The sequence below is a fragment of the Sander lucioperca genome, chromosome 7 (assembly GCF_008315115.2).
Source record: "Sander lucioperca isolate FBNREF2018 chromosome 7, SLUC_FBN_1.2, whole genome shotgun sequence".
Classification (NCBI taxonomy): Eukaryota; Metazoa; Chordata; class Actinopteri; order Perciformes; family Percidae; genus Sander; species Sander lucioperca.
The window spans coordinates 19,778,054-19,802,913 of NC_050179.1; the positions used below are offsets into that span (position 1 = coordinate 19,778,054).

Consider the following 24,860-nt stretch of genomic DNA (forward strand, 5'->3'; position numbering starts at 1 on the left):
CAGAAGAAAGCATATCTGTTTGCTTCAAGCTCAGAGTTTTACCGACTGCATCTCTGCCTGGTTCGATGTGTTTACTTATTCATCAAGGTGGACGGGGCCAGCTAGTTTCTTAGACTCCAGCAGTTACCCTGTTCCTGCTGTTGGACAAAAGGGGCAGACCCCATTAAAAATGCATGGGAACAGGCACGGCCGCAAGAGCTCCGTCAAATATTCATGCACCAACGCTGCATGTTAGGTTGTGGGCATGCAGAGCTGATGCTACGCTCTCAGCAAAGAGAGGATTGAAGTTATTTTTTTTTTTTAAGATTATTTTTTTGGGCTTTTCCGCCTTTAATGTTGACAGGACAGCTAGGCGAGAAAGGGGAGAGAGAGGGGGAAGACATGCAGGAAATACTCACAGGTCGGAGTCAAACCCTGGACCTCTGCGTCGAGGCATAAACCTCTCAGTATATGTGCACCTGCTCTACCAACTGAGCCAACCCGGCCACGAGGGGATTGAAGTTGATGCAGCATTTTGTATTTGTTGCGAAAAGTTCTTCAAAAAGAAGTGGTTTTGCAAGTTTTAGCCAATTCACTACAAATCATTTACACTTTTCTTTGTATTGAGCATGAGCAGATAGGTTTAAAGGAACAAAAACAAAATCATTTTTCAAAGGTAATGACGAGCAAAGGGCATCTTTCAGCAAAATGGAAGTACAAAGTACAAAAATAAACTTAGCAAAGTTTCACAAAAGAAACCGATTCTCCCTAAACATCCCACAGGTTGGAAATAAACCAGATTAAGGTGGTTTAAAAAATGGCAAACAGGTCTCATTTAAAGAAGTACGCAAGTCTCTAGGGGAATCTGATCTTTTCCAATGTAAAATGTTAAAGAATGTCTTTAAGCCAGTCATTAAAAGGGAGGAGTACTTTAATTTATGTTTTCTTTCAGTGAAAACCAGTTAGCAGATTCTTGAAACTTGCTTGAGTGAAGTCAGCATTATATAAGTTACATTCTTCTTAGCAGTGTAGAAGAAAGCAATATAATAACTGTATAGGTAATACAGTGCAGACCTTTCTGCAAATCAATTGTCACCTAATCACACAACAATAATGTAACATTGACAAAAATCAATGTAGATTGACGTTAGTTGCGACTACACAACTCTCATTTTTTTCTGCCATGGAAATGAATTGAAATCAGTGAATAGACACCAATGGTGGTCAGAAAAATAAAACAAAAATCAAAACCTGATGGTGTGGAATCAAAAATGGCAATCAAAAAGACTACATGATTTATAGTTAAGGAGCTTAAAGTTGCAAACACATTGGTATGGTCCTTTAAGCAATCTGTGGTGTCTGAGTGTGACAATGGATGGCCAGCTGTCCTTCCCTGTCAACATCGCTCGATGGTGTTTTAAGCCTCCAACGTCTCCTTCCAGGCAGCGCTGCGACCATTGACTTTGAGGCACCTAACCCTAACCTTAACCCTAACCATTGCCTAATCCTAGTGCCTTCCAGGCAGCACTGCCTGGATGGAGACGTTGGGGGGCTTAAAACACCGATAAACGTCAACATCGCTGCAACAACTCAAACCTGCAGCTTCATGCTCCACATCAGGAGAATATGTCCATTTCTCAACCAGAAGGCAACAGACTACAGGTTTTGGTCCAATCTCTTGTCATCTCGCAACTACACTACTGCAACTCCCTCCTGGTTGGTCTGCTTGCATGTGTCATCTGACCTCAGCAGCTCATCCAGAATGCAGCAGAATGAAGTTCTCCCACTCTACACCGCTCCTCCGCACCCTGCAGGCTACAGGTGGCGGCTCGAAATCGACTCAAGTCACTGTGTTTAATTTAATTTGTTTCATTAAATATTTAAACAGTCCCTCCAGGATTTCGCGGCTTTTTTGAGATTGTTGCAGCCCAAAATGCCTGATTTTGCGGGAGCTTTTGTAAAAAATTGCAATACAAGTTGCAATGTCTTTTGTATTTTTGTTGCAATGAAGTTGCGAGAGACAATAAAAATTGTAACAAAAACATTTTTTGGGTATACTTCTTTAAAAATAAAAAGGAAACTTGTTTCAGGGAGAATAAAACTACTCTGGGCTGAGTTTTCCTAGGAACCTTACCAAAAAGGCTCAGGATGCTGCAAACGTTGGTATAATATGAAAATGGCTGGTGGATTTAAGACAAAAAATAATAATTTATTGAATTAATCAAATTTGAACATATCTGTCAGTGGCTTGTTGATCTTTACATTGTTAGTTAATTTCCTATCCTGGCCTGGGACACACATTCATATGGTTTGATGAAGTACTTATTGGGGTGGCCTCTAGCCCACCCAGTAAGAGCGTTCGCCCCATGTAGGCTGCAGAGTCCTGCAGCGACACGGGTTCAAATCCGACCTGCTGCCCTTTGCTGCGTGTCATCCGCCATCTCTCTCCCCCTTTCATGCCTATCAACTGTCTCTATGTAATAAAGGGAAAAGCCCCAAAAAATAATCTTTGAAAAAAAAAAAAAAAAGTACTTATTGGACTTTAACTTATCATTGCACTTACAATAACGAGCGTAGCTGGCGACGTACGTGTGTTACGTCAACTCGTTCTCACTCCCGCTTGGTCAGTGGCCCTCAGAATCACATACTGACGCAAAGTCTGGCACGTGGGACTGCTATGCTTGATTGAAGTTGCAGGAAACTCTGGGTATTGGTCAAAATTGCGAGTCGCACAGAATTCACGGTGATTGGTTGAATTCACGTGAATTGTTGCGAGCTTGATTAGTATCATCATTTTAGTATTTTTAGATGCACTCCCATACAAATTTCATTTCTAATTCAATTTGAATTCAATTTTATTTATATTGTGAAATTCTAACAATAGTTAATCTCAGGACACTTTACAGATAGAGTAGGTCTAGACCACACTCTTTAATTTACAGAGACCCAGCATATTACCACAAGAGCAAGCATTTGGTGCGACAGCGGCGAGGAAAAACTTCCTTTTAATTTTTGGGTGGTATCTTCATGGTTTTATACACTTATATAGTAAGTCGTTTTGGATAAAAGCATCAGCTAAATTAATGTAATGCCATGTAATGAATGATGAAAGGAGTATTTCCTTTCTCATCAACACTGTTAATGTACAGCGATAGAAAGTTCAGTAAAGAGACAGAAGCTATAACTAATTAATTAAAGTTTTTTTCTTTGGCAGCAATGATTTCTTTTGTAGTCGAGGGAAGACAATAAAATCACAGCGGGTAGGCGGTGATGCAAGTTTGAGATCTAACATTTGATAGCAGTGAAAAAACAGCAATTAAACAACTGACATGAAACAAACGATCAGCTGTAGAGACCTGATTTGTAAATTACATCATATTGGTGGCAAATTGCAACAAGTTCTTAAAGCCCGAGACACACAGAGCCAATAATCGGCCGTTGGACAGTCTGGCGAGGTCAGTGACTCGAGTCTGTTCAGTGTGTTCTGTGCCGTCGTCCGTCTGAGGGGCCGTCGTCCTTCATTTTGGCCGATTTGACATGTATAATCGGCGGGGTGGGCACTGCCAGCAGTCGGACTCAAATGACCCATCTGATTGGTAGAGTGCTAACCCCGAAACGGGGAACGGAATGAGCGTGACTAGAGTCTCTCAAAATCTGACGAAAATCTTTTAAACTGACCTTTGTCGATCTGATCTTCAGCAACTGCATGGTCTATTTCTCGCTTAAAATGTTTTCAGAAACACGTTTCAGTTAACTATTTTAGTACAATAGAGCTCAACAGTCCCGCCCCTCCTCTGAGAGACCTTGGGTTCCGGAAGTAAATTTCCCATTCATTTCTCCCATTGACGTCTGGGAAAATCCGTATATAAAGAGTTTTAGACCATGCCTTAGGCTAACCAGATGCGACGTGACTCATAAGCATACAACGTATCATTTTGAGTAAAAGAACGAACAGAAAATCCCCAAAAAGTCAAAGGTACAAGACTGTGTACCTATCGTCATCTCAGAGCGAAGGAACTACTCATCCCATAAACCACCGCGCACTACTGAACAAAGGAAGCTAACGTTAGTTTAGCTAACAGCTAATTTGGCTAACCGCTAGCTGAAACAGAATGTAATAACTTTAAAAGACCCTCAAAATAAACCTGAAAATAACCGTTAACATATATAACGGCTGTTACGTCAGCTGTAGACTGCTTTACCCAGTGTTAAGTTTGAGTTAACGTTATTTTAGACTGAATTAAGCTGTCAGCTAGCCGTTAGCCGAATTAGCTGTTAGCTAAACTAACGTTAGCTTACCGGCAGAGGCTAACGTAAGAAGCATGACACACAGATCGTGATTCGTGCAGTGTCGTAAATCCTCGTGACGGATCGTGCAGGCAGCAGAAATCGGGTACTGACACCCCCCCCCCCCCTCCTCACCAGCATGAGTTCCACCAATCAGAGTCATCACTGTGGGATTGTGGGATTGTTCAGGATTGTGGGTAATGGAGTACTTATCCAAGACATCGCGGATAAAAGACATTTATCTCTAAACAAGGTTAGTGCCCCATGATTTTTGGCGTCTATATGAGCATATACAATCGCTTAGTGATGTAGGCAAGCTGGTTTTAAGTCTACCATCGACGGTTGCAATTTTATGGCTTATACCGCAAATGTCAATGGAGAAATTGCATTGTATTTTTACTTCCGGAACCCGCTGTGGGCGGGACTGTTGAGCTCTATATGAGATCGTATTCTGAACAAGCCGCCATGACAGTCTGTCTTTGAATTTCCAGAGAAACCAGACCCACGTGACGCGTTCGTCCAATCAGCTGCCAGTTTTCATTTTTGGGCAACAATACAGATTAGCGCCGCCTGCTGTTATGGAGACGTATTTCGTCTCGTCGCTTTGGTGTGTTCCAAGGCACTTTTTTTGACCAACTCGGGGAGACTGATCAGTCCAACTGCCTTTTCTGCCGAGGGTCGGCCGTCTGGTCAGCGTGTCTGTAGATTAACACGTTCTTTTCACCACTATTTATAGCATAACTATTGCCAAAAGTGATGACCATGTTCCTCTGTTAGCAACTGTGCTTCTCCACCAAAACTGTGTTAAAGAGTCTTTAAAGCTATAATGCTTAGTTTGAGGAATTCTAAGTTATGACAACACTGTTGGGGCATCCACATGACACAAGCACTCGGTGATCATGCACCACCCCCACCCCTCGCAGTTAGTAGCGTTTATCCCGTCAAATCAAGGAGGAGACGGAGGATTAAAAAAGGTAAGGTAATTATCTGGTAATTTTTGTCCTCTTTGGCTCTAAAGCTAAATGACATGAAAATGGTGACGTAAAACCAAGGCTGTAATCAAGTCCACCTTTGTCGAGTCCAAGACAAGTCTAAAACCAGGACTAGTTGAGACTAAGTCAAGAATAAGTCCAAAAAGGTTCAAGTCCAAGTCAAGACCGAGTCCACATGAGAGACAGTCAATACCAAGACAGAAAAAAAAGAATCCTCTTCAAGACCACTCACTTACCTGTTTATAATTTATGTGATGAGAGAGACAGTATCTTCTACTTTAAGATGATAATTTTGCTTTAATATTTGTAATAATCAAAAAGACACACTAGGATCAAATTAGGCTATATTATTTACTTAAAATGTAAATGTTCCCATTCTTGAACTTACTATTTGTCCTGAAGGATTCATAGTACAAAGTGCTTGCTGACATTGTGTCTGTGGCCAAAATGAAAATGATTGATACCTGATGATTGAGGTATATGATGCAGCCAGGCGTATACCAGGCGACCAATCTTGATGCCTGTTCTAGATGGATTCTGAATCAAACTAATACCTGTTTTCTGAACGAGCGTGCTTCATCAATGGTTTTGTTTTGAAGGAGGAAGTTACTTACAAAGTCATATAGTGCTGGACTCGGTCAAGACCAACTAGAAAATTTGGCGAGTCCGAGACAAGTCCAAATACCAAGAATCCGAGACAAGTCCAAATACCAAGAGTCCAAATACCAAGTGTTGAAGACGAGTCCAAGACAACAGAAAAGTGTCTTGAGTCCGGACTCAAGTACTACAGCCCTGGTTCAAGGTTGATCCAATGGAATGTAGCTGAGCAGAATGTACTTACAGCTTGTTTATTTTCCTTCCAGGTTTATGATTGCTTACAATAATAATTTGCAATATTGTCCTGCTTATTTTGGAGCTCCCATCAGTGAATTAAATAACTCAGCATAGATTCAATGAAGTTTTTCCATGTGTTGTTCTAAACACCAACGTGTCTGCAATATCCTTTCTGGGAAAATGCCTTGCAGGTTATGATTTGGTGCAAACAGAAGAAGTGGGTAGCTTATTTATTTGTTATTGGAGGATTTATTCACTACAGGAGCATTTTCTTCAAATGTGACTTAACTAATGGCTAAAACTGCAGATGAAAGATCTCACCATGTTTCTCTCATGATTTTCCACTTTCTTCTGTAACCACTCAAAATCATAGTGTAAATGTTGCCTTGAGAAGTGAAGCATGCAGTCTGTGAAGTTGTTGGATTGATGAATCCATTCAGCCTCTTGTAGGTAACTCTGATAGATAGATAGATAGACACTATTGATCAAATCATCCTAGAAATTAAATATTGATCATTCGTCTGGAAAGTGTTTACACCAGTGATTTGAAGTTACTGGAAGCAGAGGTTGTTAAGCTAAAATGAATTATTTTTACATAATTATAGAATATTTCAAAGATACAATTTGCAGCAACTTTGACTTGTTTTATTAACTGCTAACAAACTGCAACAACATTAAAACATCCGCTCCTAAACTTGAAGCAAAACACGCATAGTGGAGTTTAGACAGGAAGAGAAGTGTTTCAAGATAAATCATTTAATCTCCTGAAAAACATAACACTGATTGCAACGTTGTTTTTATGCTTCAAAAACACTCTTTGCTTTGATCATTTATCAGTCAGCACAACACTGCTGACAATATATTAAATGTAAGTGATGCAGAGAGGGTCCAGGCTTCAACATTAGAGCAGAAATATGGTTTGTCTATCACAATATGAGATTAAGGGCCCTATTTTAACGATCTGAAACGCAAGTAGCTTTGTGGGTGATCTCTGCTATTATACTGCCGGGATAAATTACTCTTGCGCCCCGGCAAATCTAAAATGGGTTGGTCTGAAGTAGCTACATCACTCATAGGTGTGGTTTGGGCGTAACGTGCAATAAACCAATCAGAGCGTTATCTCACATTCCCTTTAAAAGCAGGCGCGCTTGTTCCATGACGGATTGCTATTATATTGGCGGATTTGCTAGGCGCACGCCAGGAGCGATTCACAGCCGAGGAGCCCGACGTTTGCTATTGATTTTTCTTTTTCTCAAAATGTAAATAAAGAAATGTCACAAAAACATACTTTCCGATGTTTTGGGCTCACTCTCACTGAATCATGAGGTTATGAATGCATGGTGATATTTTTGCAACGTAGTCTAACATTAGACCGAGATACCTCACTATAGATGATGCAGCTCTTCTGTCTCTCCTCTCCCGTGCTGCTGCTGGGACATTTGGGTTAAGTGGCATCGGCACATGCAGTTCAACATCACATCTCCTTAAGTCCTCTAATATTTCCTCATTTATGTCATCAACACATCCATGGTTCATGGAGATGTTGTGTAAAACAAAGTCATATTGTTCCTTGTATTTATGTATGGTTTGCAAAAATGGGAACTGCTGGGTCTGTGAGATGAGAGAAGCAAAGTGTATCCGCGGTGTGCACACTCTACATTACGGCCAAGCACGCGCCCTTAAAATAACATCTGAATAACGCACCACTGACTTTAGACTAGGTTTTTCCTGGTCTGTGGCGGAACTGTTTTCTGAAACTGCAAAATAGCACTAGGGAACGTTTGCGCCAGAACACGCCTCCTCTTTTTGCTGAACCGCCCTGGGAGCGCAAGTTCATTCCCTAATTTATCGACGTGAGTCTGTGGAGGGAAAAGTCCGCTGTGCGTCGGGTACAAAATAGGAATGATATATGCGTCGGTGTACAAAGTCAATTGCGCTGGGTGCAAGATAGGGCCCTAAATAGTTTGTTTTTAACAGTGGTGGAATTTTTTCAGATCCTTATTCAGATCCTTTGTAAAGTACTACACTGTGAAAATACTCCAATACTAAGTAAAAGTCCTGCATTCAAAACCTTACTCAAGTAAAAGTATGTAAGTATTTTCAGCAAAATGTACTTAAATTAAAACTCTCATATACTCATGGTTTTACTATTACAATATGATGTTTTTGATTAATGTTACTGCTGCATTAATGTGTATGTTGTATTTTTCAGCTGACCCAAGAGGCTTTTTAAAAGACAAATTTAGTGGAGTAAAAAGTACAGTATTTCCCTCTGAGATGTAGTAGAGTAGTAAGTAGAAAGTAGCATGACATGTGTCACTCTGTCTATTTGAGGCAGCCTGTCTGATTATTATGTAGTGTTCAGGATCGGCGGTGGCCCATGATGACTAACTCACTCGGCTTTTTTTCCCCAGGTTTGTGTGACGTCAAAGCCCAACTGAATGGTGGAGAAATCACAGATTTGGGTGAGAAGCAGTTGAAAGGAGGTGGGTGGTGTGGTGTTTGATGAAGGCAGTCATTTTGAGAAACATGGTCACCTTGGAAACGTTAATAGCCTTTGGTAACATTTTCTTCTTGTGTTGATTTATGCAGGGAAACATACTCAGCGAGGTGCCCTAAACGACCAGCAACTAGAGGCAGGTGCTTTGCTCAAAGGCATGTGAGAACATTTCAAAGCTGACAAAGAAACAGAGATAGAAAAGAGTTGTTTCTGTGTTTCAGTTTGTCACAATTCTCTCTGCTGTTTCACACACAGGTTTCAGATCCATTAAGTTTTACTGATGCTGGCTTCACTTGGCGTGCTCTGACAGACAGTAAAAGGAAGTTTATATGTTGGAGACCTACTGCATGTGAGTGTTAGTCAGCGTGGACTGAGCCCAGCAGTGGAAGAACTACTCAAATCCTTTACTTAAAAGAAAGAATTCCTGTATCTGTATTTCAATGTAAAAAATAAAAGTACTGATAGTGAAATACCCTGTCAGTGTGTTAGATTAATACCACATTAATAAAGTGTAAAGAAATACTGAAAATACCCAAAACTGGAGATAAAAATGACTCCAAAGATATTGGAGGCATGAGAGTGAAGAATGTTGTTTGTACAGCTCAGATTTTAATTTAAAAAGAAAAGAAAAGGAAATACATAAGGAAAAAACATGGGCAGAGGGAAGAAAAGACAAAAACAACGAGGCAGGACATGAAAAGATAAAGGATGATGGAAGAGAAGGAAGAACATAAGGGAATCCAATTAAAAAGAAAAATGTTTAGGGATTTTTGTTTATCTCATGTCAAATCAAAGTTTAACTACAGCCAGTGTTGGGGAGTAACGGAATACATGTACCGGCGTTACGTATTATACAAATTATGAGTAACTGTATTCCGTTACAGTTACAATTTAAATAGTTGGTATTTAGAATACAGTTACATTGTTGAAATCAATGGATTACATGACGATACTTCTCTGTTTCACGAGTTTATTCACTCTCGCAACTCCATGCATTTCCCAGAAGCCCCAATATGAAAACGAAAAAATTAGCTATTTGCGAGATCACTGATAGAGGTAGAGATGGAGCCAGAACTGGCACAACAGAGCCAGGGCAGGAATGCGTTTCTATCTTGGAAATTCAAACAGCATTTTACATTAAAGACAGAACAGGGAGAACGAAATATAACTGTGCAGTGCAACCTCTGCTTGCCAGCAACCAACCTCCTTTCAGCGTCCAAATGACTCCACCTCCAGCATCTTAAAGTAAGTTATTTTTTTAATTTGTCTGCTGTAGTTTTACTGGCTTTGCTATTTAATAGTTGATGTGCGACTTTACATTCTCCTATGTGCTGATTTACTATCCCCAGAGCCATTGAAAGACTGACTAACCCCATTTGACATGTTAGCTAACTTTAGCTAAAATTAGCTCGTGGTAGTTTAGACTGCGGTTACATTTTTGTAGTATGCAGTTCGGGACTACAAATACAAAAATCTATCTGCTTGTTCAGATACACATTCAGCCAGTTGGAACAGAAGAATACAACAGAATAGGCCTGTTTAGTAAGCTGTACGTGATGGCCGCATTCCTACACTTATAAAAATGCAATTCAATGTGGAAGTAATCCAAGTATTCAGAATACATTACTCAGATTGAGTAACGTAACGGAATACGTTACAAATTACATTTTTGGGCATGTATTCTGTATTCTGTAACGGAATACGTTTTGAAAGCATCCTTCCCAACACTGACTACAGCTAATATGGTTCACTTTTAAAAATTTTCACATTTATGCAAAAAGTCAGATAAGCAAACATGTATTTGCACTTGGTGTATGTTGTGGCCTGTTAGTAGCCGGTACAACCGTAAGGCTAAGGCAGTTATTAAATCCCCTAATCATAATCATTTTACTAGTACTACTTGTGCAGTGACAACATGTATTTTCCCAGTTGGGCTGTTGATTTAAATCAGCACCCTTCTACTTTCAGCTCTAATTCTGGGAACATAACTTCCTGCATTTCCCTTTGCATTTCCAAAGGATTGACATGGTTCTGATCTACCTGGGTGGAAATGTGTGTGTGAAGCACTCTGACTCATTAATCATTCATCGGGCAGAGGAGCGTCTGCTGAGAGCTGATTCTTGGCATTTAAACGGGAGGGAGACTACAGTAAACACATTTTCGGAGTGCTGCTCTGTGGTCCACATATAATCAATTCTCCTGTTATTGCGTTTCACTTGTTGTGGGCAATAGGGTGAAGGGATATGATATCATCCACTGACTTGCCAATAATAAAATTCTATCAGCGAGAAAGCACCGGGAGTGGGGGGGGGGGGGGGGTACCGGGAAGTGTCAACCTAGTCTGAACCACATTTACAATAACAAACAGCCCTCCTGTGAGAAGTCAACAATGCCCCAAGGTGAGACGCTTGCTATTTGTCACTCTGGACGCATGACAATGTGTGTTGGATAAATGCAAAATATGTGCTATCCGCCCACGGGTTGAACTGAGATTTCACATCTGAAATGAAACTGCCTGAGAAATACAGAAGTCATTACATATTCTCAAAGCACATCACTTTCTCTCAGCTCTACAGGAACAGGGGAAACCCATGTCGAAGGAGACAGCAGTGAAAAGGGTGCAGTCTCTTTGCCACTAGTTTGGGAGGTGCATGTGTGGTAAACAAAGAGATTTACTGTAGAGATGCAATGGAATATGGGGGGGGGATGTTGGTCTCCATGGCGACAAGTGTGTAATGGAAACATCAGTGGCATTGAGACGCCCAGAATCTTTGTGACTCTGAAACGATCGCTGTAAAATCATCCCACAGCTCAGCTCTGCAAGGAGAGCTGAGAGGGGGAAGGAGAGATGTCACAAAGCTCTGACGCTAAAATTCTCCCAATTTTTGTTTCTTCCACGAGACGATGGTCCAGATATATGATAATTAAGGAACGCAGAGCACAATTCACACTACAGCTGGACATGACCCAATTCAGATTTTCTTTCCCCACTTATGAGGGTGTTAGAGAAAGGGAGGATTTGAGACAACATGCGAACAGCATGACGATAAAGAAAGCCGCATCGTCGTCTACGTGTGACATGTAGTTGAACGTTTGGATGAGAACATTTTACAAGTCCAGTCAAAAGAAAATGCCTCTCTCTTGATGTACAGTATGTGCAAACAATTAAAGCTTCACATGGAAGAAACAGTACTTTCACTAAAACTGAGTGGGTTTGGCCATCACTTCTATTGGGATAACGTACTCACCATAGTAACTACTAAGATCTGAGAAATAGTAATTGGACTGCATTTATAAAGTGAATTTCTAGTCTTAGCGACCACTCAAAGCACTTTACACACTACAGGCACCATTCACACACTTGTGGCCGAGACTGCCATACAAGGTGCCACCTGCTCATCAGATAAACATTCATGCACATTCACACACCGATAGAAATAGCCAATGGGAGCAATTCGGGGTAAACAGTCATGACCAGTCGAATGACGAACGCTGTGCAACCAGTAACCAGTAACATAGCTCAAGCGCGTCGTTCGTCGTTCGACTGGTCGTGACTGTTTTCCCAAGATGGCGCCCGCCTGTATAGTGAACGGTACTGTCTTTATAAACTACCTTTTTAATAAACTGTCTGTACACTTACAAAGTTCTCAATGCTTCGGTTTACATAGGGACCCTCATTATGCTACCGTGGAAGTGTGGTGCTATTTTGAGCCTTGTTAGTGGTATAGAAATAGCGATTTTTTTTTTTACTTTATCCTTGCTCTTAGCTACGGAGACGTAGCTAACGTTATGAATGGACGCTGTTCTGACTTGGGTGCCTGGGTCTGATATGGTCTGTTTCCCGATGCTTCATTAAACTGCCGTTAGCGTCGTTAGCACCCGGCACTGGAGTTAAGTGCTGGCCGGGTTCGGATCACTGTAGCTAATGATAGTGGCTTGCTGCTAGCTGGCTGGGAGCTAATGGTAACTATATGTCCCGGGGCTGTTGTCAGCTGTCATACTGACTGATGTCTCTCTGCGCTGGGGGAGTGAGGCAGACTGACCGGGGTGTGCTAGCTGGCTAAATTAGCATTAGATTTGTTGTCTATCTATACAGCTAACGTTAACTTTACTGGTGAACTTATTCGTGTGTTAGCCCAGTGCTGTTATCTGTGGTCAAAATAATCATACTACAAATAACTTGAGCGTGTTGAACGATGTTGTAACCTCATTATGTTAACGTTACCCACCAAGCATTAGCATTAACATTAGCTACTTGTGAACCAGCACATTGTAGTAACGTTAAGCTGGATCGATATTGAAATGTATCAATAAATAAGGTCTCTGCTGTATTACTGTGTTGCAAAGTTGCATGTAATTCATCACAAAATAATGCTGGGTGGCAAGAAAAAGCAGTATTACGGTTACGAGTATTTCTTTCTGTGACATTGTATGGTTTACAATTACTCTCAAACGTATCATCTGGGTGGCTGCCTGTGTTTTGACGTAAGTTAGAGGAACCAGAGGGGTCAAATGTTATAAAACGCCACTTACAGGCAACTAAAGGAAATGTCCCGTGTCGAAAATAAAATAACAGATTTCTCTGGGTTTGAAATTTAGAGGAAACATTTGGGATAGTGTAAGAACACAACTCAAAAAATATATATAACATAGGTGTGGTCGTTTTTAGACATTTTAATGCAGAAATATTACATACTTTAAAGCCTTGGATGAATTGAAGCCGCCTTTCCTGGTGGAGGAACACAGTTTTTCTTTTTTTTTTTTTTTTTTTTTTTAAATATGTCTAGAATAAGACTATGCATAGTTTAAATCAAAATTAAAAAAATATGTAATAAGAGAAAGTAACAACTTCAGACAACTACAAAATCAGACCAATGAAGAATTTTAAATAGAATAAAGACAGCGTAAAATCCAGAAGAGAAACTAATAAAATCCAGTCGACTTCAACTACAAAAAGGAATAAAATATTGACTACAAAATCAGACCAATGAAGAATTTCAAACAGAATAGACAAAATAAAATTCAGACGAGAAATTAATACAATCCAGTTAAATTTCATACCCTGTCAGACGTCTTTTTAGTGATATTTGCATGTTCCTAGATCTTGGCAATTATCTTGTTAAGCACCACGTTATTATTACCTAAGGTACTTAATTTTACCTTAATAATCTATGTTGTGTTATATTTGTCCACAATACTTTTGTCTGCACTTCAGAGATCATGTTTGTTTCACTCTGTTATTCTTCCATTTTCCACTTGACATACAGTCATAATTTTGGTTATCACCAACTTAGGTGTAAATTTGGAAGCAGTGGAAGCGTGGAGGCTTTTCTTACCCTCTGAACGCTTCGTGACATTTCTGTCAGCTCATATTGATGTCAGATATTTATTAGATACAAGCAGAGACGTAAACAGTGATCCAAAAAATCAGATAGGAGTCAGAAATTTGGAGACGAGCCCGAAACCCCATGTTGTGAATGTAGCCCGAGAGTGCAGAGCAACAAAATCATCATTACTCAGGTGCCTGCCAAGAGTGTACCAGAGAAGCTGCTACTATAAGATGAACATAATAGGATACTAATAAATCCCCTGGAGATCACCGGGAGTTCAAAATGATGTTTCCCAGAATGCTCATCAATCAGACGAGCGAGAGGCTGACTTGCTCTTGGAAGGCGTTCTGTTTCAGCACAGCTTCTATTTGTCTCGTGAACAACCCACACTCGTGTTTTTCTCTAATATCTTAGTTTGATGTAAATTTGATGACTAATGCTACATTCTTTTAGAGCTTCACTGTTACTCAAACTGGCAGCACTTTCTGTCTTGTGCTGGTGTGGACGAGAAGTTTAGGTTTGTATATTCACTGGTGTTCTTGTACTTCTTTAGTGGGTTACTTTAATGCAACTTTGAACCATATGAGCGCCGTGGCTGGATGGCAATGTGGGTTGATCAGTTAGGCCACCACTCAGGTCCAGACTGAAATATCTCAACAACAATGAGAGGGACTGATATGAAATTTTGTGCAGACATTTATGTCCCCCAGAAGATGAATCCAACTTTGGTGATCCACTGACTTCCCCATGAGGTTGACATTTTTGGTTTTGAGTGACTGTTGAATGGATTGCCATGACATTTGGTACACATATGAATGTCAACCTCAAGAGGAATGGTAATAACTTTAATGATCCCTTAACTTTTCCTCTAGCGCCACCATCTTGATGAAAAAAATTGCAGTCTGGCCCAATCTAATGACATTCCCATCAGCCTCAGTTCGTTTTACTATACTATATATTTTTTGCACATTCTGCACACAATCCATTCAGCCTCTTTTTTCTTATGTTAAACAGCTATTTTGAATATATTTGTTTCTGTATTTATTGTTTATTTCATATTAATGTTCAATATGTTTGTTTGTTTGTTTATGTATGCACCACCTGATTCTGATTTTTGTGCTAATTAGATAATGTTAGCATGCTAACACACTCATCTAAGATGGTGAACATGGTAAACATTATTCCTGCTGAACTTTAGCATTTTAGCATTGTCTTTGTGAACATGTTAGCATGCAGACGTTAGCTTTTAGCCAGCAAAGCAAAGCAACGCTGTGCCTTAGTTTTATCCTTATTTAGTCACTTTTGTAACTGTTTGAGAAGTTTATCAAGTTTATGCACAGAAAATCTTTAACATCCACTTACTGGCTTTGTCTGGGGCTTTCAAACACATCTCGCCGTTTCCTCAGCAGGTAGAGTTTTCTCACTTGTCAGTCAGTTGACTTAAACCTAAAAAAAAGAAAAGGAAAATCTGTTTTTATCCAAGAGGATAAAATAAAATTTGATTGTTTCCACTTTGGTCCTCAAAGACAAAAATAACTTGACATGATAAACTAAGCACATTGAATAGCTGGATAATGTAAAACGTCAGCAATTAATTGATAAAGTATCAGCATTGAGGTGGTATTCAATTATCCGGATTGTACTGTATTAACACTGCACCAACCTATTAAATGGAGCTCTTTGAAACGTTCCATTATCTGTGAGTTAATACATGATTAGCTGCTGTAAGCCTTCCTGCTGCAGAAACCAAATGTCATTTATGCCATTAAAAAATGTAATCTATATTAAAAAGGCACTTTTCTGGATGGAACTTTGTTTTTTGTGTTCTTAAAAGGATTAGTTGAGGACAGTGCTCAGTCTCACAGTTTCATCCTTCTAAGTGGAGATATGGATGTGCTGGGAAAAACAAAACATTTTTGGTTTTGTTTGTTGAATTTCTCTCTTGGCTGAGAGCAGCAGCAGCTCTCTCCGTGACTGTTTTTATTTACCTAGAAGAAGCTGTTTTGATGAGAAGAGAATAGGAAACCGAAAAAAAAAACCTCCACACAAACCTCAGCTTCATCAATTAAGATTTTTAAGCCATCTGAAGTCACTCTCATTTCCAATCTTAGGACGGCATGCCTGCCTGGAAGAATAATGAGAGGCTGACTCTGCCAGAGGTTTACTCCGACTACCAGCATAACAATTCACTGCAGGAAGTGTAAACAATCTTTCCCTCTGCTCTTCAGATCAATTCTAATTTTGTTCCTGAAGTCAATATGCTTCTCATATCCCTTTTTTTCATCAGCCACCGTATTTATCGGACCTTTGCGTGCATGCAGAAGTTTAAATCAAATCTCATTTTCTGACTGAGATCATATCATCATATACGATGTACATTGTTTCATAAAAGTGTTTTTTTCCACTTATATTGTCAGATTGGAGCTGACACCTTTTTTGTTGTGATAATCTTGTCTGGTCCACTGGGAGACTGTGGCCCAGCACGTAGAGCAGCACTATTCAGAAGGTCGGTGGTTTGATCCCTGGCTGTAGAGCGCCTTTCCATCCACCTGTTTTTATGCGCATTTTCAATTTGTGCATATAAAAAACCTTAGTAGCAATGGCAGAAATTCAAAAAGAATCCCTCAAAATATCACAAAAAAGTTTTTACACACTGAGGTGAAAAAGTCATTATTTCGACAACACAAAATATGCAACAAAGTGCAACGTAAACCGACTTAGTAAATAAATCATGACATACAGGAAGCATATGACATTAACATCCACAGAAGAGATAAAACCATCAGGCATTATCACAATATATATTATGTTCTGCACTGAATTGGATAGACCTACAACCAATCACAGCAATGGAGACGTCACAGAAGCTGCAAGTCAAAGGCAGAGGCTTTGACAGAGCAAAGGCAGAGGCAGTTTCCGTGTCATGCGGACGGGTGTGGCAATGTGTATACATAAGTGATCACGGTTCTCTGTTCCTCTTTTAACATTAATGCGCTGTCGATATCTTCTATAATAATTCTCCAGCGGCAGCCATCTTTGTTGTAAACGAAATCAACCCAAGCGCTCTTTGATGACATGGTTGATTACGTTACTGTTGATCTTCTGTCCATCATGGTATAAAGCCCGCCCTGACAATTTGATTGGTCCGAACAGCTCTGGTTCAAGTCCTCAAACTTAGCGGGGCTAAGTTTGGCTGGCATCCAGGCTAGTATGTAGCTGCCTGCTGGGACACTTTAAACACAGCAGCAGCTCATACTTTGCATCATCTTACAAACGAGATGTTGAACAAAGCTTACAAAAAAATAAAAAATAAACTATTACTAAACCTACAGGTCCTGTCAGTTTAATATGTAATCTATTTAGTAATAGTATGCATTCCTGCTGAAGCTGACAAAGGAAAACTATCTTCTGCTGTAATGTGGTTATTTGAAACTACTGTTTTACTTTTTTTGTTGTTTTTTTTGTTTAGTTATGCACTGGAGTGGTAGGAAATCTCAGCATATTCAGTCCACTTTCAAAGGCTGCTGGGAGGAATGTCATCACCACAGACTGCCCCACCTACTCACAGAAACAATAGTTTGCCCAAATGAAACTATGGTGTCAGGTAAAGTCACTGACAGAAAATTGTCTCCTAAATCTGCTTGAAACTCTGGAATGGAAACCAAATTATCTCCAAAAAGTGAGCACTCAATCTACAGAAAGCTTCACATTTGACCTTTGTCCTCCCTCATCCCTTTGGTATAAAAAACTGGCTGGGAAACTAAACATGCATGACGCTGTGTGCAGTTTACTGACAGCTATAGCTGTGAACCAATTCAAAGACTGTATCAAGGCCGCACCTCTTGAAGAACAGTTTTCTTCATGGAACTTGAAGGCTGAGGGAAACAGCTTCAAAGATGGCAAAACTAAAGGTGCATTCAGGCGCAACTCATACACTTGTAAGGTCAAACATTTCCAAATCTATCAGCAGGAAGTGGCCCTGAAGCAGTAGAGGTTGTGATGGTTTACTGCAACACATGATGGACAATAGTTTACAGGTTAGGAATAAATACTGTTCAGTATATTGATTTAAATCATTTCAGCAATGTGTTTAGGTTGAAGTGCTCACTATTGGCTTCAATACAAGCAGCAGCAATAGCAGAGATGAGAGAAAATACAGAGCTGGCTACCAAGTTAGCAATTAGCTCACCAGCTACAGTAGCTTACCAACTAGCCCTATGAGGAGCCACTGTGTCACCAAGCTTTTAGAACTTACATTTTTCGCATGGACGAGCAACTGTCACTTGGTGCTTATCACACTGCAGTCTGGGTCTGTCCGAGGTTTCTTCCTAAAAGGGAGTTTTTCCTCGCCACTGTCGCACTTACGCATTCATGCATGCTCTTGGGGGAATCACTGGAATTGTTGGGTCCTTGTAAATTATAGAGTGTGGTCTAGACCTACTCTATCTGTAAAGTGTCCTGAGATAATTCCTGTTATGATTTGACACTATAAATAAAATTTAATTGAATTGAATTGTAGCTACATCACAAATGAAGAGCAAGCATGGACATCACCCATGTTTTACTGAACAGTATTCCAGTGGAAAACAAAAGGATGGCGACATTGTACCATAACCACAGTAGGACCAACACTGCTGCAGCACAGAACAACTGCCAGGTAAAAATGAAAAAGAATAAAACTGAAGTTGAGAGCTCACTAGCAGGCCAGCAGGAGTCTGTGATGAAATCCTCTCTGGGATTTGCAAAACAAGGTAAAAGCGAGCTCTGAATGTCAAACGCTTATCTGATCCAATCACTGACGGGCTTCAGTTTGTGTCAAAGTAGAGGAGCATATCCCTGCTAATTAGTAAAATAATCCCTGATCTGAATCGCCGTCGTAAGCGCAGCACAGAGCATGTGTTGGGAATTTAACTTGTGTGCTCTTCACAGTTCACCAGGTTGCTGATATAAATGCATGATTGATAAACTCCCATCTGATCGTCCTTATGGCTCCAAATTGATGACACACTTAGTGATTACTGAACTGTTAAGTGGCTGATTGGGTTACTGCTCATTATGTACTGTAATATTATTGCTTATTATTTATTTAGATGAATTTGTGTTAGTGCAATTTGACTCTTACATTGTTTTGTGGCGATTCTTTTCTGGCAGCTATGTGCGTCTTCTTGAATTAGATTAAGATTACAATGATTAATATCCATATATATATATATATATATATATATATATATTATTAGTAGTAATAGTATTGTAGTATTACTGATAATTATTAGCAGTAGCAGTGATGCAATGCAAGTACTTTTTTCAAGTAATTGTATGTTACTTTAGTACTTTCCTACTACTTACTACTTCTATAATTCTACTTGACGATTTCATAGCAAAATATTGTACTTTTTACTGCAGCTACTTCTTTATTTGACAGCTATAGTCACTAATTATATTACAGATTTAGATTTGACATACAAAATATAAAATATGATGCATTGTTATTGATTCAATTTCCCTTAATTAAGTAGTTACATTAACTTTATAATGACCAGCTTCAATATTAAGATGCTGCTTCAACAGTAATGCAACATTAATAATAATCCAATATTGTAATTTAATACTGTCAGGAGCAATTCGGCATGAATGAGTACTTTTACTTTTGTAGCTAATACTTCTGTACTAGTATCATTTTAACACAGTATTAATGAATACATGTTTTTACATTTTTATTTTGTAACTTAACCTCTTTGTCAGCCGCCTAAAATTAAAACAAAAAGACTGTTTGTATTTTTTAACCCTGTGCAATAATTTATATTAGTGTTGGACTGCTAAGTTTAGCTTTCAAGTTAACGAGACACCATATTTTAAGGTTTCCATTGCATTCACTGAAAAATAAATAAATTGAAGACGTAATCTTGAAATGATGACATCTGGATCTAGTAATTGTTTAAAGTCAAAACAAAGTCATAATTATGAGCTCCAGATGTCATTATTACAAGGTAAGGTCTCCAAATTTTTTATCTTTGGTCAATGCAATGCGATTCCATACTCTGCTGTTTATTGTAACTGAATTCATTTTACAACAATTTGTTATTTTGGGGAATCACCAAAAATACACAAGCCCAATATATCTATACAATTATTACATCACATGCTCATATTCATGTAACTTTTCCAATCAAGTTTTACAAAGTGCAAGTGTCTGAAGGTGAACAGTGGGTGGTAAAAGGTTTAATAAAACAGAATATTTCTTCTACAACTGACTAACAAGTATTATTGTGGTATTAGTAGATTGCAAGTTGCAAGTGATACTAAGATCCTGACTACAACACACGATTTAGACTATATGGGCCTGAAAATGACAATAATGACAAATATATTTGTATGCCTATATCAGGAGCTCAGTAGGTTTTTTTTCTGGGATTTCATACAAATCCAATAATTAATACAAAAAAAGTCTCTCTAACCCCTCTGCTACTACTTAAAACGTAAAACAGCTTTTCTCTATCTAAACCAATATTCCATTAGTTATGCTATTAAAGCTCTGACATCCTGTTTCAACAGCTCCACAGTCTGGAAGCAAGATGCTCTAAACCACCATTTAACTCTGACTTTAAACATAGCAAATTTTCAGAATAATAATAAAGTAAATCTCTTCAACAGTCACTTGAGCTGCTGAACATTTGACTATCTCCTCCTCAGTCAGCTGGATGGTACGTTTCTCTGATGTTGGTACTGGTCCACTCGTCCTATTCCAGCACTACATGACTTTGTCATAATTACTTTTGCCAACAGAGGTGAGAGCGTATATTTAAATCATTAGACATGGACACCCACCTCTTCTCATATCTGATGTTATCATATATTATCGTTTGATATCGTCTAAGTTTAACCTTCAATGTGGAGGAGGATCACACCATGGGAATGAACCCATTCAACATTTTTCCAAACATCAGTAATAACAATTATGATACTATAATAACTGAAGATTATCATTTTTTTCATAATATTCCAAAATTATAAGTAGATTTATTTTCGGGACCAGATTAGTGCTGTCAAGTGCAAACCCAAATAGCTTTTTCTGTCTGTTAAGCAGCTTAGCCTTATGACATCTCTGTTAAAGGATGCAGTTGCTGTTTTGTAGAAATGAAGTTTTTCTCCTAAAGTTATAAATCAGCACAAAACATCACAGACAGTTTAAACCACTCTGCTCTAGCTCCTCACTGGGTTTAAACAGTCAAATATGTTTTAGGCCTTTAAAAAACAGGATAAATGTTGTTTTACAGGAAGCGGAAAGCAATCAAAAAATGTATAGCTTCTACCCATCAGGTTGGCTACATCTGTGCCAGCACCAAACAATTCAGCCACAACACAAAAACAATCAATAAGAGATGATAGCGAGCATAGTTTGTAACCTGTTCTCTGATAGAGAACCTAAAGACATGTCTGATTGCACAGTGAGGTTCCCAGTTATGAAAGCAGGATGTATTGTGGGCTGTGAAGGCCTTATGATTGGCCCCATTTGCCTTTGTCAGAGTGAGAACATGCAGCAAAGTGATTTTAGTTTCATGCTTTAACAAGGTTTAGGTGTCCTCTAAATGAAAAACTCAGAGAGGATAACACTGTTCCTCTCTAAAGATTCAAACACCTTCAACACCACTGTCTCTTTTCTATTCTGGGTGACATTAATATGCAATAGAAAACCATCAGAAACCATCAGAAATATTTGTCATAATCACTGAGCAAGACTGCTGAGATAAACACACACTGATCAGATCAAAGCAGAATTCATTTTGCCTGCTAAATGAAATGCATTGTGATGTGTTTATTGTGCTGTGTGTCTGTCACATCTTTGTCTTTTGAGCACTTCTATCTCTAAACCATTGCTTTTGTCTTTCCCTTTGACACAAATTGTTGAACTGTCCTTGAGCAAAAATCCCCTAACAATTCTGCAAACTTTGAGGAGGCTCATTACAGCCGAGATGTACTTCAGAAGAAAAAAAAGATGATGATGAAAGAAGAAAAATGTGTCTCTATGGACTAAAACATCCACAAAGAATGTGACTTATATTGAGCCAAAATGTAAGAATGGACTTGGTTCTTAAAATGCCACAAAAAGCTCTGAAAAAGAGTAACACTGCTGCAAAAATTCAACCTTCAACTGTGAGGATGGTACCCTGACCGGTGCTATTTGATGAAAGCCTTAATGTGATTCATGCCTTCAGATGTGTATTTACAGAAGTATGAGGTTTTCCTTTGGGAACAGGCCGTTCAGCAGTAAGGCTCATTTATGCTCCTTTTTGTAAGAAAATAGATACGTCCATTTTAAACAACGTATCCCGCCCACATACTTCCTTATCAGTGGCATGGATGTTAAGCAACGCTGTACATCCACTAGAGGGGGCTTCAACAAATCGGTCTCACACGGACCTCCACTTTTCCTTCGCTACAGCCCAATTCACATTTAATTCTTGTCCAATTTCCTCCAAGCTGTTCTGTAGTAACTGTTTGTCCCTGTGTCCTGGCAAAGTAAAGTAAGTGTAGATGTTTACATTTTCTAACTTGCCCAGCTCCGCCATTTTTTAAATTTCTTCATTGTGTCCTATGGTCGTATCTCATTTGAACTATTGGCTACACTGCACCCACAATTTCCGTCGGTACTGCTCCGTTCTGTTCGTATCCATAATTTATCAGAAAACATGCACAAATACCGACAAAATGATTGCAGAGTACAGACAGAAGGTCAGTATATGTTTATAACTGTGAGCATAAACAAGCCTGTAGGCGATTTCAGAGGGGATGAGGGGGGGTCGCCATCCCTCTTGTAAACAAAATACCAAAATGTGTCCCTCTTGTTAACCTGCCATCCCTGTCCATCCACCCAAGGTCCCTAATAGGCGGACGCGTACGGACAGCATCCCATCCGTATCCAGACAGATAACCGATAACTTAATGAGAATTATTACATTTTGACGAAATGTTTCTATTTTAACGGCACAGCATTTCTAGCTGCCCAGGAAACTCACAGACCAAATGCATGCTTTGTAAATCATCTCACGTGATGCCACTCAGTCAATCAAATCTGTGCATTGGAGTCAGTGATTGAGAACAAAGATGAGAGACGAGACAAGAGGCAACAGCTGGAGAAATAAGTGAGTCAGAGAAAAGTAATTTCGCATGGCGTGCTCTTAAAAGAGAAAAGTAGACAGTGAAAACAGAGCTTTTAATCAAGAAGGGACACACTTGGCTTACATGTTCATTCTTCCCACCGTTAGTTCAAAACCTGTATGTCTGATATCAGCAGGCGATTTGAGGGTGGATGAGGCGGGATGGTGGGCTGTCCCACATTACAAATTAACAAACCGCCTACTGCCGGTCGGTGAGGTCGTGCTCTGCCCAATGAGCTATACAGCACCAGCAGTTTTTGGGCATGGAAAAGAGAAATGGAGAGGATGTGCTCACTCCGCCCGCCTGTCTTTTGATCAGAGGCCAGGTAATATCAGACAATCTCCATTAATCCTACCATCTCCATCCCCTTTTAGTTCCTGTTCTCTTCCAGGCCTCCCCTTACCAGGTTGTTATCAGTCTGGGGGATAATTAAGCCTTGTGGGACTGCTGTAGTCTTTCCTCTTCTAAGTCGTCAACCGTTAGAGGGAGGCAGATCAAACGCCTTTGAAACGCGAGAGAAAATGAAAAGCTCATCTACCAGAGACAACAGACGTATTGTTGGAGATGTTTTTGACTCTCATCTTGCACTTAAAGATACAAGTTCACTTAAACTCTGGGCAGAGTTTGAAATCCTGGCCTTCAAAACAAATGCACAACTAACAGGAAGACACATTAGAGTTTGATGCTGAAAAACATTTAAACAATAGACTTTTGTCCTTAAGTGATTAGTTGATTAGTCCATTACTTCATCACAGAAAATTAATCAAGAACAATTTTGATAATTGATTAATTGTTGAAAATGCTAAAGGGTGGCCACTTAAATGTGAGGATTTGCTGCTTATCCTTTTATTTTATATCGCTTTGATTTGAACATTTTAAGGTTTTAAACTGTCAGACAGACAACACAAGCAGTTTTAAAAGACATCACATGGCTCTGGGAACTTGTGTCAGCCATTTTTCATTATTTTTATGACAGTTAACAGACCAAACAGTTCAGAAATCATTAAGTCAAGTAGAAGTTGTTGCAGCCATTCTTCATTCAGTATCTTCAAAATGTAGTTGATCCCATAAATCAGAGATTAGATTCACAGCATCAGACACAAACTAGAAGAATGAGCTGGAATCCACAAATTTCAGCTGACAAAGAAATAGTAGTACTATAATCCTTTTTTGGCGGGATTAAGAATGGAAATGTCATAGCGACAGAAAAAAATGTGCGACAAGTGCGGATGAGATTGACACAGCTATACAGGTTGTTGTGTGAAATGTTTAACTAGTTGCCCCGAAAACAGTTCATAACATGAATACAATGCCAGGCTGAATAAATTAAGTGAAAATAAAGTTCAGTCTGATTATCAGGCTAAACAAATTCTATGAAAAGACCAAAACCAACAATGTGTTAGTTCATCTCACCCTTTCCAACTTTCCTACCCCGTCTGTGTCACTCACCATCAATTAAAACAACGTATTTTTCCCTCTCAGGATCAATTCAAGTTTAGTGTTGTTAAAATTAAAGGCAGGAAAGTTTATCAAAAAGAATTACCTGTGATTTTTTTTTCCTGCTCAGAAACACAGTTTGGAATCGTGAACACATGCTGTCCTGATCCAGACCAGGAGCAGCTGTTTAGATGAATCTTTAATGCACACGTAGGCCTATGTTGGGGTCTCTCCACAGAAGAACAGTATACCAAACCATGGGAAACTTTTTAATTGTTAAAGTTGCTGTCATTTAGAAAAAGGTGAGTTCTTCTGAATAATTAATGTTATGAACACAACATAAGT

General features: G+C 39.3%; 1 protein-coding gene across 4 annotated transcripts in view; it reads right to left on the reverse strand.

Moving 5' to 3' along the window:
* Positions 1-24,860, reverse strand: part of mgat4c (mgat4 family member C) — a 49,201-nt gene that overhangs the window by 11,110 nt on the left and 13,231 nt on the right. For all 4 annotated transcript variants that reach the window (XM_031295294.2, XM_031295292.2, XM_031295295.2 and 1 more), the window contains one exon: positions 15,285-15,368. In XM_031295294.2, the coding sequence (XP_031151154.1) occupies positions 15,285-15,312 (28 nt within the window). In that variant the 5' untranslated portion in view covers positions 15,313-15,368. The remainder of the gene's footprint in view (positions 1-15,284; positions 15,369-24,860) is intronic.